Raw genomic sequence first — 18,009 nt, 5'->3', positions numbered from 1 at the left:
GAATCTTAAGAATTTATTTAGCATCGAGTAAAGAAAACATAAAGCTTTGTTTGAGTTCTTAAAAGAAACGGTGTTAATGAAGAGAATGTAAGTTTTCCCCCCAGTGTTAATGGAAATAAGGAACCCTGGCTCACACTCCATCACAGTAGGTGGCGGTAATGCGCCTTAAACGCTAGTTGCCACCCGCGATTAAACGAGAAGAAGCAGAAGAAGAAAACGAAGAAAAAGAGGAAGACGAAGCAGCAGCGGAAGAAGACGAGGAAGAAGACGAAGCAGCAGCGGAAGAAGACGACGAGGAAGAAGAAGACGAAGTAGAAGAAGAAGCGTCATCGAGCAGCTGCGTGTAAATATTTATGTTCATTAGGGGGGAAAAACCTCGTTCTCCAGACAACAGTCAGCGCTACGTGCCAGGAGTCGCCGATGGAAACCACCACCGTTGAGGAAACTACCTGCTTCTGAGTTGGAGACACACACGGCTATTGGACGAGACGGTGAGCTAATTTAGCGTACACAGTTAAAGCTAGACCCGCCACCCAGTTAACCCTAGCCCAGCCTTGCCATACCACACCATACCACACCATACCATACCATACCATAGGTTTAAGAAAGGATCAGTAGGATTAACCTAGCGGGGTTTCCGCCACTGCTGTCTGTGGTCATGAAACCCGTATAGATGAGTGTCTATGCTTGATTTTCTTTATTTGTATTTACCTTCTCTCTGGCGCGCTTGTCTATCAATTCATCAAGTTAGCTTGCCTATAGTTGGAGGTATTGTTCCCGAGGCTGGGTCGCCATGGCAACGCGGAGCAATACAGTGCTGTGATGCGAGGTGCTGGTCCGCTATCAGTCTTACGTCTATCGCTCAAAGACCTTCCTTGTCCTTTCAATAGGTGTTTCTCTCTCTCTCTCTCTCTCTCTCTCTCTCTCTCTCTCTCTCTCTCTCTCTCTCTCTCTCTCTCTCTCTCTCATAAAACTCATTCCAATACAGATACCATTCGTTCACATTATGTTAGCTCACTTTTCTAAGAATATTTGGTATGAACCGCATACTCCTGGTTCTTTAGTGACACATCACACATTTTCAGACAATCTCAACCTCTGCCTCTTTTCGCTGACTTTCTCTCCCTCCCTCCCCCCACTAGGTGATGGAGTTCCCCCAGCACTCCCAGCAGCTGTTAGCCGCCCTCCGTTCCCAGCGCAAGCGAGGCTTCCTCTGCGACTGCACCGTTCAAGTGGGCTCATCCCGGTTCCTCGCTCATCGTGCCATTCTGGCCGCCTCCTCGCCTTTCTTCACCATGTTCTACTCCGACTCACCGGGAGGGAGTGGTGAAAGCGGGTCCAGCAACAGCTGTGTGACACTGGACAGTGACATTGTCACGGCTGCTGCCTTTGGTCTTCTCTTAGACTTCGTCTATGAGGGCGTGCTGCAGCTAGACACCTCTCTGCCGGTGGAGGATGTGTTGGCAGCAGCCAGTTTCCTGCACATGAATGAGGTGGTGCGGGTGTGTAAGAGACGTCTGAAGAAACTAGGGCCTTTGGCCGAAGCAGACAGCACTCGCTCCGAAGAGAGCAATGGAGTGCAAAATCTAGCAGAAGCAGGGCGAGAGCATGAGAGTGACAGTGGACTTGAGGCTGGGGTTGATGCAGCGGCAGAATGCTCGAACATGGTCACTATAGCAGCACCGCCATCGTCGGTATCCATAGCAACAGAGAGAGGTCATTTGGATTCTATAAAAGCTGAGAACAGGGTAGATGTGGGTTTGGCACGGACACAGACACACATCCCTCTCAGCCCCGACCTTGCTGATACGACACAGCCAGGAGTGGATGCCCCTCCCCTACCTCCAGCAGGGGAACTTGGGCTCGCCTCAGGACTCCCTACTCCTGCCTCATGTGGTGATGTCAGGGTAGGGCTTGTGTGTCATGGAGAGGGGCCAATGCTCTGTAGTCCCTGCAGCACCACTGAGACACACAGGTATGAGATTTCTCAACGGCTTTTAAATGCTAACGTTCCACTCGGTTGGCTGTACTCACTAAATATGAGATGGTTGTTGAGTCTTTTCTGATTAGCGCTTTGTTGTGGCTTGAAATTTTGACGCAAGCCCTAAACAAATTGAGCAAAGGTGAGCATTTTTTGTCAGACAGTATGGAGTATGTTACAGAAGATTACAATGCAAAGCACAGTGAAAAGCATTTATCAAATTCAAAACCATCCATTGCTGTGGGATCTCATTCTGCACCGGTACTATATAATAAGTATTGAGTATTTGTTATTGACCAGTCTTCATGTGGAAGTAGAAACACTCTGCAGTTTGTGCTGGAATTATTCTCAAGATCCCAAATGTTATCATTTTGAACCCATTCGTGCTGAATATCTCGTACTTATCCCATGTTATTTTTTGTGAATGATGCTCAAGATCCTGTCCCCCTTCTCTCCCTCTCTTTAACTACAGCATCAACCAGCAGCCTTCCTCCTCTTCCAGCGTGGTCCCAGTACGCCAGGCCAGCGGGCAAACAGTGATACCCCTGCCCCAGTCAGAATCCAGCCACTCTCCAAGCCCCCATCAGGACGAACCCCAACTGCCCCAGTACAACACCCCTGTTAGGATACTGTTGGAGACTGACCACAGTCCTGCACTGGGCAAACTGCAACAGATGCATACATTAACCAACGCACATGCAGTGGCCTCCCATGCCCAGTCGGTACACTCGCCAACAAACCCAGCACTCTCGCCACTTCAGCATACATATCCGCAGATCCGAATCCATAACTCCATATTACTCCAACACGGAAGCTCAGGCCTCCTCACGACTCCACAGGCCCAAGTCACAAGCAATGCCCCGACAGGGCTTGAGGTAGAGACAGGCGATTCAGGGGAAAGAGTATTGTCCCCAAGCATAAGGAACAGGAGCTCTGAACCCATGACCCCAGGCAGAGCAAGGGTGGAAGAGGAGATGATGGATAGGGCAGTGAAAGTGAAGGAGGAGGCCATCGTAATATCAGATGAAGACCAAGAAGAAGAGGTGGAGAGCTGGAAAGACCGGGGTCTGGTGATGGAGGTAGACGATGAGTTTGATGATGACATCCAGCGAGAGGAGCTGACTAGCTCCCATTCTCTTCCCTCCAACCCTCACAGCTTGCCACAAATGATTCACCATTCCCATGAACTTCTTCCATCCTCCTTCCTTCTCTCTTCCTCTCCCTGTGGTGGCCTTACTCCCTTATCCCTCCCTCCTCCTGCGACCCAGCAGCGTTCTGAAAACCCCCCTTACTTCCAGGACTTTCAGGACACCATGGGTAATTTCGTGGAAGACGTTCCCACGTGTGGGGAGTGCGGAAAGACTTTCTCATGCGCGTACACTCTCCGGCGGCATGCCATCGTACATACGCGGGAGCGCCCATACGTCTGCCGCTATTGCTATCGGAGCTACACCCAGTCAGGTGACCTGTACCGGCACATACGCAAGGCTCACAACCACCGGCAGCCTACCAAACTTATCACTGGGGACCTAGAGCTCCTCCTGCCTCACAAATCCCCACCACCTCCGCCGCCTCTCAGCTGACCCACATCCAAACTATTTGTTGTGAGAGGTGGTTCTCCACGTTAGTCATTTGTTTTCAGCAACAAATATGTGTTGGCCTCATTTTCACTCGTGTCCCTTCTTTTACTGTCATGAATTTGTAGTGTGCTTAGGAAGTGATCAGAAGCGGTTCTGGCTGAGGGTTTTGTCATTTTTCAGGAAATTATCTTTAAAAGTTGTGTAGAAGTGTAAATACATATGTGTCTGTGTAATTCTAGCATTTTACATCAGATATAGGATGGAAAAAGCTATTGTGTGTCATTGGTCAGCCTTATTTATCCCTCTACTGCCTTCATGATTTTTTTATGTACACCTCTTGTCTGTCACAAGATCTGTACTGGTCTTTATGCATGCCCAATAATCCAGGTGAGGAAGTCACAGAAAGTTGAATCAGTTCATCTGGACACTTGGACATCTGTTGTGTCCAGATGAACTGATTCAACTTTCTGTGAAGATCTTTACTTGTAAATGCATTACCATATATTAACTGCAATTTGAAGGAGAAAACTGTAGGTGTAATTTACTTTGGCAGCTTTTTCAGTTTGGGGTATTAATTATTATGATCCTGTGTACACCTGCACTAGGGTTCTTTCCTGTTTGTGGAAGTTGCCAATCCCTCAAATGAAAAGAAACATTGGAGCTGTACCAGAACCCCTCTGTGGTTATTCTCATGCACATGTAAAGTATTTTGCTTTCTGTGCAAGGCTTAAAGGTACTATCAGTAAAAATGTGTACTTCATCGTGGCAAAAAATTGCCAGGTTCTGGCCTTCAAATCCTGTATTCCGGCCCAGAATTTGTTTCCCTGCCATTTAAAATCTAATGTCCTTCCACAAAACTACAGGACAAAAAAGACTCATCATCCAGCGAAAAGTACATGGCTCGCCAAAGTAGAATAAATTATAGGCTTGACTTTTTTTAAGAGCTGGCGAAAACGATAAAGCAGGGATGCACCGATATCACTTTCACTGGCGATACCGACCGTAAGTACGAATCAGCCAATCCCAACTACTGATCCAATCCATTACTTTTGCTGAACAGTGCAGACTGAGACCCTTCGTTTAGTCATTCAGCAAATGATTTGAGATAGAATCATAGTTTTTGCATTATTGCAGGCTTCTTATGTGTCAACAATAGTAAGTCAAGTCATGTTGCTTTTATTTATATGTTACTGAATATGACTTGGCCTGAACCCATGTTGATCAGGATGACTGATAGAAACCATATTAGGGGACCAATCTGGGATCATTTTTGGGACTATATTTCTTGTTTGATGACCCTCAGATCATTAGATAGCCAGGACATACAAACCTTTTCGCATATTCCTTCCAATGTTGCTCTGTAATTAGCACCATTTTTATATTGTTGTTGTAAAAATTCCTCATCCGTATATCCAATTGTGTGTTGGCCCTGTGATGGCCTGTCCAGGGTGTCTCCCCGCCTGCTGCCCAGTGACTGCTGGGATAGGCTCCAGCATCCCCGCCACCCTGAGAGCAGGATAAGCGGTTTGGATAATGGATGGATGTTACTCATGACATTTGGTGTCAGATTTTAGTCTTGGGTAAAGTCTCTGATACCAGTGTTCCATTTCAGCCCGGTATCAGTCCGATATCCAGTGCCAGGGTCTCTATATTGATGCTATGAAGGCATAGAAATAACACGGCTACTTTATAGTCACATGTTTGCCACCTCTCTAAAGATTAAGATGATATAGGATAAAAGATAATACAGGGTAGAGAAGGTATACACGGCCAGCTCGGCATCACAAGCTTGCCATGTTATCGTAGGACAAGTAAGCGGCATTGTCATTAAATATATAGCGATGTATGCTGAGTTATGAATATGCTAGTGTTTTATAACATGATTACCTCCTCACTCGACGTGTCTGCATCTGTGTTAGCTAGCTTGACAAATTGTGAGATGTCATTAATTGCAATTTCCACTGGTCGCTGATAGTTGTCACAAGTGAAAAAAGAATCCCGGATTGTACTTTTTAAACCTTTTGGGGAAGTTGTTTCCCCATTTTGAATTTACACACACGCGTGAGCAGAGCATTGAATCCAACGCCCCCCCCCCCATCATGCCCCATCTCTACCACAAATGGAAGGCACCAGCCGATGCTCATCCATCCATCCGACCTGCTTATCCTGCTCTCAGGGTCACGGGGATGCTGGAGCCTATCCCAGCAGTCATTGGGCAGCAGGCCGCCAGTCCATCACTGGGCAGACTTCCCCACACACACATTCAAACCTATTTAGTACGGCCGATTCACCTGACCTACATGTCTTTGGGCTGTGAGAGGAAACTGGAGCCCATGGAGGAAACCCACGCAGACATGGGGAGAACATGCAAACTCCACACAGAGGACGACCCGGGACCCCCAAGGTTGGACGACCCTGGGGCTCAAACCCAGGACCTTCTTGCTGTGAGGCGACTGCGCTAACCACTGCGCCCCCGTGCCGCACCAGATGCTCATCATATGTGGGAATACTTTTTTCCTCAGAGAAAACAGCTGTGCAGGAGCATCAGTGTGGGAGGACAGGGCGGTGGTCTGAGCAGCTGCAGCAGGTTCAGTTCACCACCACGTAGACGTGGGTGCAGGATGCTGCTTGTGTTTTGGCCTTAAGCACCAGTCAGGTCACCTTAAATGAAACGTGCCAAACATAACTGTACGCTTACACAAAAATTACTCATTCACTGGACTGTTGTGAAGTATTTCAGTGTTTCAGTTTAGTACACAATACGGACAATCTTCATGATTTTTGTATCTCTTACAGATGGTACAGTTCACAAATATTAACCTGTAAAAAGCTTGTGGCCCCTTAACAGGAACAAGCACTAATGAGGCAAGTTCTTTAGCTTTCCGGTTCTTCTGCTGGTTGTTGTCATTAGCCAAAATGCGTCACACTTCATTTCTCTCATGCTCAGACAGGGCGTGTTCAGCCAGGATGCCCCGCCACAGTCACAAAGTGGCTGACAACACTCCAAGTCCTGGAACAGATCTGCCATCAGTCTTCTATCGGCCCATGGATCTGTGAAGAAAGAAAACACCCCTGTCTTTGTATTTCCATATAATATTCTTCTTTTTCTTTTTTGGAATTTTACCCCCTTTTTCTCCCCAGTTGTACTTGGCCAATTACCCCACTCTCCCGAGCCGTCCCGGTCGCTGCTCCACCCCCTCTGCTGATCCGGGGACGGCTGCAGACTACCACATACCTCCTCCCATACATGTGGAGTCACCAGCCGCTTCTTTTCACCTGACAGTGAGGAGTTTCACCAGGGGGACGTAGCACGTGGGAGGATCACGCTGTTCCCCCCCCCGAACAGGCGCCCCGATCAACCAGAGGAGGCACTAGTGCAGCGACCAGGACACACCCACATCCGGCTTCCAACCTGCAGACACGGCCAATTGTGTCTGTAGGGACGCCCAACCAAGCTGGAGGTAACATGGGGACTCGAACCGGCGATCCTCATGTTGGTAGGCAATGGAATAGACCACCATGCCACCCGGACGCCCCTCGATGTAATGTTGTAATAGAACAAGGCAGGAGTGAGTGCATTAGTATTTGTCATTTTCTTTTTCATTGAGAAGAAGCACTGAGAAGACAACAGCAGCAGGACAGACTGTTCTGATGGTGCAGGACACATTCTGAACTAAACCACAAAATGAACTTTTACTGATGATGCTACTCTCAAATAATCAGTTCTGACTGAAGCTTCAGAACAACATCAGCATCAAGATCTTGGTTACAGTGGCATGTGAATTCATTTATCTTACGTGTAGCTGATATTGGGTAACAAAAAATGTTAAATCCTCATTATGAATTTAAAAAAGATTTAAATGTCACAAGTTTGTCCTCTTGGATCATACTGCTTTTTTCTGCCTCTGGCTATACTTGTGGTGCTTAAGAGGTACTCACTGCCTCTGCCAGCTCAGGCCAGCCCATTGCCATGACGACTGCATCATCAGAGTTTGGAGGAGTCTCCAGGTTCCAGTAGGTCAGCTTGTCGAACACTGAAGACACCCTCACTGTCCGGTCCTGGGCACACACGAGCATGCTTATGTTACATGGTGTCGTTCTGAAGTTGCAACAAGAAGCACCTGTACTAGGGTCACCTGCCGTGACATGATGTGCATTTGTGCCGCTCACCTCCTGGTCTGAAGCAGGCTTGTGGGTCTCTTTCAGCACCAGGCCGGTGTAGCCCTGTGGAAAATCAATCTGCTGCCCTCTCAACCCACGACCTCTGAAGGACACGGTCTTCTCTGTAGGGGTGGACAGAGGACGAGGCTGCACGTTAGAACCGTACAGATGAAGGCCTCCTGCTGTACAGCTGCAGAATCAAGTGGAAGGTGCTACACTGTTCATTCTGTGCGTTATGACATGCCGAGTCTTAAGTTGCATAGGCAGAGCCTTTGTGTCTTTTTTAGCCCTTTTCCTCAAGCTGCGGGTTTTATTATAAATATCTAACACTGCTTTATACCAGGATTCTGGCACGGCTAACCATGTTGTTGACATTTTGACATGTAATTCTGTGGCAACGGGCCACTACCAGCCGCCCCCTTCAAACAACAAGAGATGAAAATCTACTTAAACATGTTAAATATAATTTAGTTGTATAATGCAAATAATTATGAAATAAAAGTGTTTTCAGTCTCTGAGCGTCTGTCGGCAGCATTAAATATTGGTTCAAATGGCATTTGGTGGATTTCTGTCTGAATACATATACTTCCTGGGTGAGGGGCGCTGGCCAAATGACACCTGATGTAAGCCCTGAGGCTGCTGTCTGATTGGTTTCTTCAGGTTTTCCATGGGGCACAGTTCTGTGTGCCCCAGACACAGTTCTCGTGGCTGTCAATCATGTTCACACCCACCACCACGCCTCATCTCAACTGTCAATCACCGCCCGTCTACGAACCCGGATAAAATCTATAGTCCTTAATAACTCTGTGACTGTGTGGACATTAAAGCAGCTGTCAGGTGTGCTGCGCCAAGCGAAACTGCGCCCCCCCCCCCCCAAAAAAAAGTTTAGCACCAGCCGCCACTGATCTAATTTATCTTTGCTCTGGATTACATTTGAATTTGCAGGAACTCTCCATCCTGACCTAGCTAGATACGTCAGGTGAAACCAAGGCAATATCAACTTTCTTTTAACCTCAAACCCAGCTGTTCCACATCTCTAGCAGCACTGTTACCCGTGGAATGAGAATACACATAAGACAGCCATGAAACTATCATAAAGTAGAGTTACATGTGTTCTTTAAGCAGGGAAGCTGGGGCAGGGAGGGGTCAGACGACCAATTATTTGGGAGTTGGGATATAACTCAGACGAGCAACCAAGTATGCACACATCCATAACATATTAATGTGCAAGACACTGATCTGTAGCGAGAGTAGGGTGCAGGTTGACGAGAGCCTGAAGAGGAATGAAAGTCAGCAGGAGCAAGATGGAATACCTATGCGTGAATGAGAGGGAGGACAGTGGAATGGTGAGGATGCAAGGAGAAGAGGTGATGAAGGTGTATGAGTTTATACTTGGGGTCAACTGTCCAAAGTAACGGGGAGTGCAGTAGAGAGGTGAAGAAGAGAGTGCAGGCAGGGTGGAGTGGGTGGAGAAGAGTGTCAGGAGTGATTTGTGACAGAAGGGTACCAGCAAGAGTTAAAGGGAAGGTTTACAAGATGGTAGTGAGACAAGCTATGTTGTATGGTTTGGAGACAGTGGCACTGATGAAAAGACAGGAGGTGGAGCTGGAGGTGGCAGAGTTGAAGATGATAAGATTTTCATTGGGAGTGATGAAGAAGGGCAGGATGAGTATATTAGAGGGACAGCTCAGGTTGGACAGTTTAGAGACAAAGCAAGAGAGGCAAGATTGAGATGGTTTGGACATGTGTGGAGGAGAGATGCTGGGTATATTGGGAGAAGGATGCTGAATATGGAGCTGCCAGGGAAGAGGAGAAGAGGAAGGCCAAAGAGGAGGTTTATGGATGTGGTGAGGGAGGACATGCAGGTGGCTGGTGTGACAGAGGAAGATGCAGAGGACAGGAAGAGATGGAAACGGATGATCCGCTGTGGCGACCCCTAACGGCAACAGCCGAAAGTAGTAGTAGTAACAGTAGTAGTAGTAGTAGTAGTAGTAGTAGTAGTAGTAGTAGTAGTAGTAGATCAAGGTGCAAGACAAAAATAGCAAACCTAGAATGAAGCTCGCACACTAAATTGTTCTGAAAAGCTACTTTATTCGGCGACATTTCAATCAGTTAGCTCCTCCTCAGGCCTTTCCTCTGGTCTTTTGGGAACAATGTAGTGTGCAGACCTTACTACTTCATTCTAGTTTGGATTTAAATATTTTGAGGAATGCACCACCTCGCATGGATATTTCTTATGTTAAATGTGTCTCTACCTAAATTGTTTGAAAATGATGGACTTTACAGACTGAATTTTGTTAAGCAAATAGGTACATTACCTTTTCTTTTTCTTTTTTATAACCGCAACGGTCTTAGTTTAAGTAAGGTGAGGCTTACATCTGCAGTGTACCTGACTCTACCAGCCTTGGCTTCCTTCTGTCTGGACATGCACAGTTCTACAAAACTTCAGGAAGCTTGTGATGGTACCGTGTTTGCGGTCTTTGACGGTAGCTGTGAAGTACTGTGAGATGTGGGCTCGTCCGTTGTGCTCTATTTCACAGGGCATGAGGTGTACCGAGGCGTTCTCCGTCTGGCTCGCTGAGGACAGCTGGATATGGGTCACGCTGCTGTTACAAGACATCCTGCAGCCGAAAGACAGACAGCAGGGCACACATATGGGCGTGACTGAACGGGCAGTAAAGCAGGACATTCACTTTGAAACCAAACTCGCCACGGCAAACTGCACTGAAGTACAATCATAGATGTAAATTCCCTGCAGTAGTAGAGCATTTTCTCAACAGGCAAAAGGTAGTAGTGTTGATATCTGCCATGACAACCTGCGTTACCACATCAAATAAATACATCAAATCCAATGAGGCTTTTAAATTCAAGCATCATAATCGGATCATAATGAAGAATAGTGCTTTCTTATCGTTTGTCTGTATGCATGCTCAGTAATCCAGGAAAGAAAGTCAAAGGTGAATCAGTTCATCGGGACACAACGTTTATTGAGAGGAAGTGACCTCTTCAGTCTCAACTGAAGAGTCTCAACCAAGCTAGTCTGACTGGCTGGTCTCATCAGCAGCCAGTCAGACTAGCTTTGTCTAGTCAGAAAGGCACGAACTGAGGAAGCCTCTTGGATGAGAGGCGAAACGTCTTCACTGATATATACCAAGTCCAGCTGCACTTGATTCAACTCCTTTGGATAACCATGACCTGGATGAATGAGAACATTCACAGACATAGATGGGTGCAGTGTCAACACAGGAGAGCTAACACGTCACGCCAGGACTCCGTCTACACCCAACTACAGACCAGTGGCCAATCCATCAAGGCTGCGGGAGGAACTGATAGGGAGGAATGCTGGTTTGAACAGGGAGTCAAAGAGTCAAGTCAAGTAGGTTTTATTTGTCCCCAACTGGGGCCCAGAGGGGCAACTGTTGTTGCAGTAAACAACACTGTTAACAGTGCTAACAAGGTGGAGCTGGTGTTACCTCTAAGGGCCCAGACACACCAAACCGACTGGGCCAAAAGGCAGCACTTGAACACACTGCAAAGACTACAGCTGACAGCCCTGACTTACTAGCTTAGCACTGATTTGCTAAACTAAACAGCCAATCAGTGTGATCTCTCTCAACAACGGGCTCAGCCAAAAAGCTGCCGACAGGGGTCCGACTAGTCCCGACAATGTGGGACACATAGCAAAAACTAGGGTCAGAGACGCTCTCTGACGGTCCGACATTGGCCGATGGCTGGCCGTCAGTCTGGTGTGTCAGGGCCCTAACTACTGGAGTTTAGCAGTGAAATGGCTGAGGATATGAAGGAGTGTTGGTACCTGTTGGTTTTGACTACTGGGTATTTGAAGCGGGAAGCAGAAGGCAAGGTGTGAAACTCTAGGTGCAGGGACTGGGTGCTGTCAGACAGGATGGATTCTGCTTTCCTTAACTTCCACTTGTTGTATAAATCAGACAGACTTTTCTGTTGGGTACCTGTGATACTACTGCACACCTTGATCACCTTTGTTTGTGCATTTTTCTGTTTAAGATTGAGAGAGGCATACCAACCGATAAAAGAAAAGTAATGACCGACTCAACAAAAGATCTGTAGAACAAAGTCATCAGGGACCTGTCCACACCGCACTTAGCCAGCTTCCTCAGACAAAAAAGGGGCTGCTGGCTTTTTTTTGCATAGCAAATTGGCTTCCTGACACCATTTGGAGAAATAGTCTATGACAGGACCATAGGACATTTCATTCTCCTTCAGCAGGCTCACTCTCACTATGTCATTTCCAGATTTCACAATGCGATGATTGTTGAACTCACTGCGACAGTCATTAGTGTACAGGATGTATAGGAGAGGAGGGAGGACACAGCCCTGAGAGGAGCTGGTTGACGTGGAAGTCAAGCCAAAAAAGTGTCCATTCTCTCTCACTCTCTGAGATCTGTAGGTGAGGAAGTCCAAACTCCATCCAACAGTGTTGGTGTCCAACTCAAAACGTTCCACAAGCTTCTGCACTAGCAGGCGAGGCTGTATGGTACTGAAGGCTGATGAGGAGTCTACGAACAATAGTGTGGCATGGTTGTTATCGCCCTCTAAATGCCCCTTTTCCACTACATGGTGCCGGCTCAACTCGACTCGCCTTTTCGTTTTCCAATACTGGAAAGTACCCGCATTTTGGCAACTGTTACCACTTTTCTGGTACCACCTTTGTCAAGGTTTCAAAAAAACTGGAGCGGGTACTAAAATCAGTGCAGACCAGCTACACTGAGGGGGTACTGTTACGGTGATGGAAAACAACACTGCGAGTCGAGTCGAGTCAAGTTGAGCCGGTACCATGTTATGGAAAAGAGGTGTAAGTGACTACAAAGTTAAGCAGCGTTATGGTCGCATCCTGGTCGCAAACTGTAACAGGAAGAGAAGATGCTCCGTCCTGTCCAGAAATTTCTTTTTAATCAGTTTTTCAAATTACTTCATAACAAGAGAGGTTAAAGCTACAGGCCTATATTTATTCAAAGTCTTGGGATGGCTCTTCTTTGCAACGGGAACTACTGAGAACTACTAAGAGGCCATCTATGTTAAGAGGGAACGACCATCCCTGAACAGGGGGGCTAATAGTACATCTGTCACCATCTTACAATGTTGTGATAGCAAACATCCCCCAATCCTCTGTGAATAGCACACATGGCCTTTGTAACTCTAGTTGACTTAGGTCACACCCATATTTGCACATGAAACTGGTCGCTGGTTTGGCTGGTTATATCACTGTATTGTTTATAAGGGTGGGGACACCTGCAGTCACTGTATTGTTTATAAGGGTGGGGATATCTGCAGTCATTGTATTGTTTATAAGGGTGGGGATATCTGCAGTCACCGTATTGTTTATAAGGGTCTTGGGGTGGCTCTTCTTTGCAACGGGAACTACTGAGAACTACTAAGAGGCCATCTATGTTAAGAGGGAACGACCATCCCTGAACAGGGGGGCTAATAGTACATCTGTCACCATCTTACAATGTTGTGATAGCAAACATCCCCCAATCCTCTGTGAATAGCACACATGGCCTTTGTAACTCTAGTTGACTTAGGTCACACCCATATTTGCACATGAAACTGGTCGCTGGTTTGGCTGGTTATATCACTGTATTGTTTATAAGGGTGGGGACACCTGCAGTCACTGTATTGTTTATAAGGGTGGGGATATCTGCAGTCATTGTATTGTTTATAAGGGTGGGGACACCTGCAGTCATTGTATTGTTTATAAGGGTGGGGATATCTGCAGTCATTGTATTGTTTATAAGGGTGGGGACACCTGCAGTCATTGTATTGTTTATAAGGGTGGGGATATCTTCAGTCATTGTATTGTTTATAAGGGTGGGGATATCTGCAGTCACCGTATTGTTTATAAGGGTCTTGGGGTGGCTCTTCTTTGCAACGGGAACTACTAAGAGGCCATCTATGTTAAGAGGGAACGACCATCCCTGAATGGGAGGGTGTGGGGGTGGCTAATAGTACATCTGTCACCATCTTACAATGTTGTGATAGCAAACATTCCCCAATCCTCTGTGAATAGCACACATGGCCTTTGTAACAATAGTTAACTTAGGTCACACCCATATTTGCACATGAAACTGGTCATTGGTTTGGCTGGTTATATCACTGTATTGTTTATAAGGGTGGGGACAACTGCAGTCATTGTATTGTTTATAAGGGTGGGGACACCTGCAGTCACTGTACTGTTTATAAGGGTGGGGACATCTGCAGTCATTGTATTGTTTATAAGGGTGGGGACACCTGCAGTCACTGTATTGTTTATAAGGGTAGGGACACCTGCAGTCACTTGAGACTCTGCAGTCAGGTGAGACTGAAGAAGGTCACTCAGATGAGCGACGAAACGTTTCTCTCAATAAACGTTGTGTCCAGATGAACTGATTCACCTTTCTTTGATTTCTTATCATTTATCTCCAACCATGGTCTAGAGTGTATATACACTATATACATACTTACAAGGTAAACTTGATAAGTATGTGAGAATAGGTGCTAAATATTTAACAGGTTATAATTCTGGGGCAAGGTTTAGACTAAACACCTCCTCTCCAAACACACGCGCATACACTTGTTTAACACATCTTTGTCAACAAATATTCCGTACACGGCCATGATGACTCAACTAGTGTTGCTGCAAGAGATCCCTTCATTTCATGTTGAGGAGATTGCCACCTTGCCACAAATCAGACCATTCTGCTTCTTTACCGCATAGTAGGAAATGAAATGAACATCACGGATCGGGAAGTCAACCCTTACAGTCTGTCTCTCTACTACTAGTACCACCAATACCACTACTACTAGTACCACCACTACTACTACTGCTAGTACCACCACTACCACTACTACTAGTACCACCACTACTACTACTACTACTAGTACCACCACTACCACTACTACTAGTACCACCACTACCACTACTACTACTACTACTACTACTACTTTCGGCTGCTCCCGTTAGGGGGCGCCACAGCGGATCATCCGTTTCCATCGCTTCCTGTCCTCTGCATCTTCCTCTGTCACACCAGCCACCTGCATGTCCTCCCTCACCACATCCATAAACCTCCTCTTTGGCCTTCCTCTTCTCCTCTTCCCTGGCAGCTCCATATTCAGCATCTTTCTCCCAATATACCCAGCATCTCTCCTCCCCACATGTCCAAACCATCTCAATCTTGCCTCTCTTGCTTTGTCTCTAAACCGTCCAACCTGAGCTGTCCCTCTAATATACTCGTTCCTAATCCTGTCCTCCTTCGTCACTCCCAATGAAAATCTTAACATCAGGTGTGTAACTGCTTGGTTGGAACAAAGACCTGCACCCACACCGGCCCTTTCTGGATCAGGATGCCCATCCCTGATGGAAAGAGATCAGTTTTTGCATGTTTTTAAGGAAAGGGCTTCTTTGAGAAGTGGCATGTTCTTTGAGTATGTTACATGTATGCAGAGAGCTACAGAAAGGCCACGCCTGACATCTATATTAATCTTATGCTCATGGGTATCTGGGTGGGAGCTGGTGGACCAACTCAGTATTTTCGAGAGCTGGCACTGAGAGTCAAACCAGAAACCTGTTAATCATAAAGTTAACACTCCGTCAATTAAAACGTATTGAAAACCTGCCTAATTATGATGTCATCTCCGTCTTGCCTCTCTTGCTTTGTCTCCAAACCGTCCATCCTGAGATGTCCCTCTAATATAATCGTTCCTAATCCTGTCCTCCTTCATCACTCCCAATCAAAATCTTATCATCTTCCTCTCTGCCACCTCCAGCTGCACCTCCTGTCTTTTCATCAGTGCCACTGTCTCCAAACCATATAACATAGCTGGTCTCACCACCATCTTGTAAACCTTCCCTTTAACTCTTGCTGGTACCCTTCTGTCACACATCACTCCTGACACTCTTCTCCACCCACTCCACCCTGCCTGCACTCTCTTCTCCACCCACTCCACCCTGCCTGCACTCTCTTCTTCACCCACTCCACCCTCTTCTTCACCTCTCTCCTGCACTCCCCGTTACTTTGGACAGTTGACCCCGAGTATTTAAACTCATCCGCCTTCATCACCTCCCCTCCTTGCATCCTCACCATTGTCTGTAAGTAGCCTTAAACGCCACACAAGTCCGTTACGCGTCACTGCGACGCTGTGGAGCCCACATGTAAACAACCTCCCTCAGCTACCGAGGAGTCCGATGAATCGTGTGGCCTAACCAACCCTTACCTGGGCGTTGTGACGGCTGTTGTATTACGTGATTTTTACCTCCAGTCAACGGTACAAACGTCTACAAGTCCAGTTAAAACATGTAATTATTATTATGATTATGATTTATTTTGATGGACATACTACCACTCCCGCTGGCGCCCGCGCGCAGTAACGGTAGGCGCGGCGTGTGATTGGCCTAGCGCGTCCTCTTCTACTGTGGACCGTAGTTTTGGCGGGGTTTCTCTGTTCCATTGGGCTTGTCTGCCCCCTACCGCTCCGGAGTTAACATAGCGCTTAAAAAAAACCCGTTACTGAAGCGTCGAGTTTTCTTTCATGTCTTGACGCATGCGCAGTAAGCCAGGTGAGGAAACCTACATAAGGCTGAATCAGTTCTTCTGGACACAACGGGTTTTGTTTTCTTTATTTTCAATTAAATACAAGGAAATATGCAAAACAAGGTAGGGAATGAATGCGCGGAAAGGAAGATAAAGTTCAGACTGGTGGAATGGTGGTAGCAATGTCGCATCAAATTCAAACACAAAAAAGAAACAATTAGGTAGACAGATGGCGAGCACCTTTTCTTCTTCTTCTTTTCTCCTCGTTTTCCCCCAAATGTTTCAGTGACTTGAAGTCATTTACAAATGTATGTAACAGCATGGTAAAAGAGGGAGGGAGCGCTGCCTTTCCACTTACAAGTATGTAACTGATAGTGTAACGTGCGTGCATAAGAAGACACGCTGGCCACTGGCTCGCGAATCTAATCTTTTAGTCTAGCGGTTAGCGATGTCGCCTACGATGCGGACGACACGGGTTCGCGTCCCGGCCGTGGCAGTTCCTGTGGTTGTGTTGTCCCCCCGAATTCGCTACAATATTTTCCCAAGAGAATCACAAGATTGTTTGCATCTACCTTGTCCATGACGTAGGCTGCATCGACGTATGCAGATGAAGGTACGCTCCCTCTCACAGACGTTATCCAGTCAAGTCCCCTCTTGTTAAATACAACATTAATATTGACACGCTCTGTTCCTTTTGTGGCAATGTGGATGAAACCGTATGTCATTTATTTGGGGATTGTACCTACTCTCATGTTTTTTGGATTGATCTAAACAATCCCATAAATAACAAAACTGACTCTTCCTGTAAACTGAACACCCAACATGTTTTATTTGGTATGTCACAAAATGAGGAAATAAGTTCAGAAAAAATGTATATTATCAACCTTCTATTAATATTTGCTAAATTTCATATTCATTGTACCAAATTTGCACGCCAGCGTCCAAACGTTAGTGTATTCAAAGCACTTCTCTCATCCTATTTAGGATCTTTAAAAGCATGTATGAATCCCAAAGCCAGCAAAACCAGAAGACTATGTGGAGAATATAATTTAACTTAAATCCTGTATCTCCAGCTTTTTTATTTTGTCTTTTTTTATGGATATGTAAATTTTAATTGTGAAATAATTCATATTTTTGCAACTACTTTTTGTCCTATTGTGATGTAATATTTTCCTGTTTATATGTTTTGTTCAATAAAGGAAAAAAAAGGTACGCTCACTCATTTGAAAGACAAACGACGTACAAGAACGTCGTGTTGTACGTTTACGCCGTTTAAAGACGCGCAGCGTTTCATCACTGGTCTAAGGGACGTCTTCAGCGTGAGCTGACTGCAGAGCTGTCCGCAGTGTTGCCCGACAATCACGCACAACACACAACTACAGGCGTGACCACGTTTGTAATGAGTTCATTATTTAATTTCAAATTTCGTATTTGGTCTCACACGCTATGATACTGAGTAGTAAAGAAAAGCCCGTAGGGCATCATGGGGGATTAGCTCAAATGGTAGAGCGCTCGCTTAGCATGCGAGAGGTAGCGGGATCGATGCCCGCATCCTCCACATCGCCCCCCTTTCTGGACCGTAACTGTGGAAGCGCAAAACTTGCTGTATGAACATGTAGACGTCGTATGGATAATGTGACGTAGTAGCCGTTACTGCACAAACTTGTCCTGCAAGTATGTACTGCTGATTTTCACTCTGTCATATCGCCATAAAAAAGTACTGTCGCGCACTGTGATGATG

At 46.3% G+C, this 18,009-nt stretch overlaps 2 protein-coding genes and 1 non-coding gene across 3 annotated transcripts; 2 read left to right on the top strand and 1 right to left on the bottom strand.

Annotated features, from left to right (window-relative positions):
• Positions 1 to 301: 301 nt before the first annotated feature.
• On the top strand, positions 302 to 4,382 carry zbtb3 (zinc finger and BTB domain containing 3). The gene is made up of 3 exons (XM_056291504.1): positions 302 to 491; positions 1,143 to 1,975; positions 2,454 to 4,382. Exons 2-3 carry the CDS (start codon positions 1,146 to 1,148, stop codon positions 3,562 to 3,564), a joined length of 1,941 nt encoding a protein of 646 aa, XP_056147479.1. The 5' UTR covers positions 302 to 491; positions 1,143 to 1,145; the 3' UTR covers positions 3,565 to 4,382.
• A 1,882-nt stretch (positions 4,383 to 6,264) lies between these two features.
• Positions 6,265 to 16,108, bottom strand: rnaseh2c (ribonuclease H2, subunit C). Its single transcript, XM_056289655.1, has 5 exons — positions 15,952 to 16,108; positions 10,189 to 10,343; positions 7,732 to 7,844; positions 7,501 to 7,620; positions 6,265 to 6,612 (listed from the first exon to the last, which is right to left on the bottom strand). The coding sequence occupies exons 2-5, from the start codon at positions 10,340 to 10,342 to the stop codon at positions 6,589 to 6,591; spliced, it is 411 nt and encodes a 136-aa protein (XP_056145630.1). The 5' UTR covers position 10,343; positions 15,952 to 16,108; the 3' UTR covers positions 6,265 to 6,588.
• Positions 16,109 to 17,753: 1,645 nt separating this feature from the next.
• Positions 17,754 to 17,826, top strand: trnaa-agc (transfer RNA alanine (anticodon AGC)). Its single transcript has one exon. It is a non-coding gene; the product is annotated as a tRNA-Ala (tRNA).
• The last annotated feature ends 183 nt before the right edge of the window (positions 17,827 to 18,009 follow it).

Source organism: Lampris incognitus, chromosome 1, assembly GCF_029633865.1.
Source record: "Lampris incognitus isolate fLamInc1 chromosome 1, fLamInc1.hap2, whole genome shotgun sequence".
Lineage (NCBI taxonomy): Eukaryota > Metazoa > Chordata > Actinopteri > Lampriformes > Lampridae > Lampris > Lampris incognitus.
Note: the sequence above shows the minus strand (reverse complement) of the source record. Positions and strands in the feature narration are given on the sequence as shown.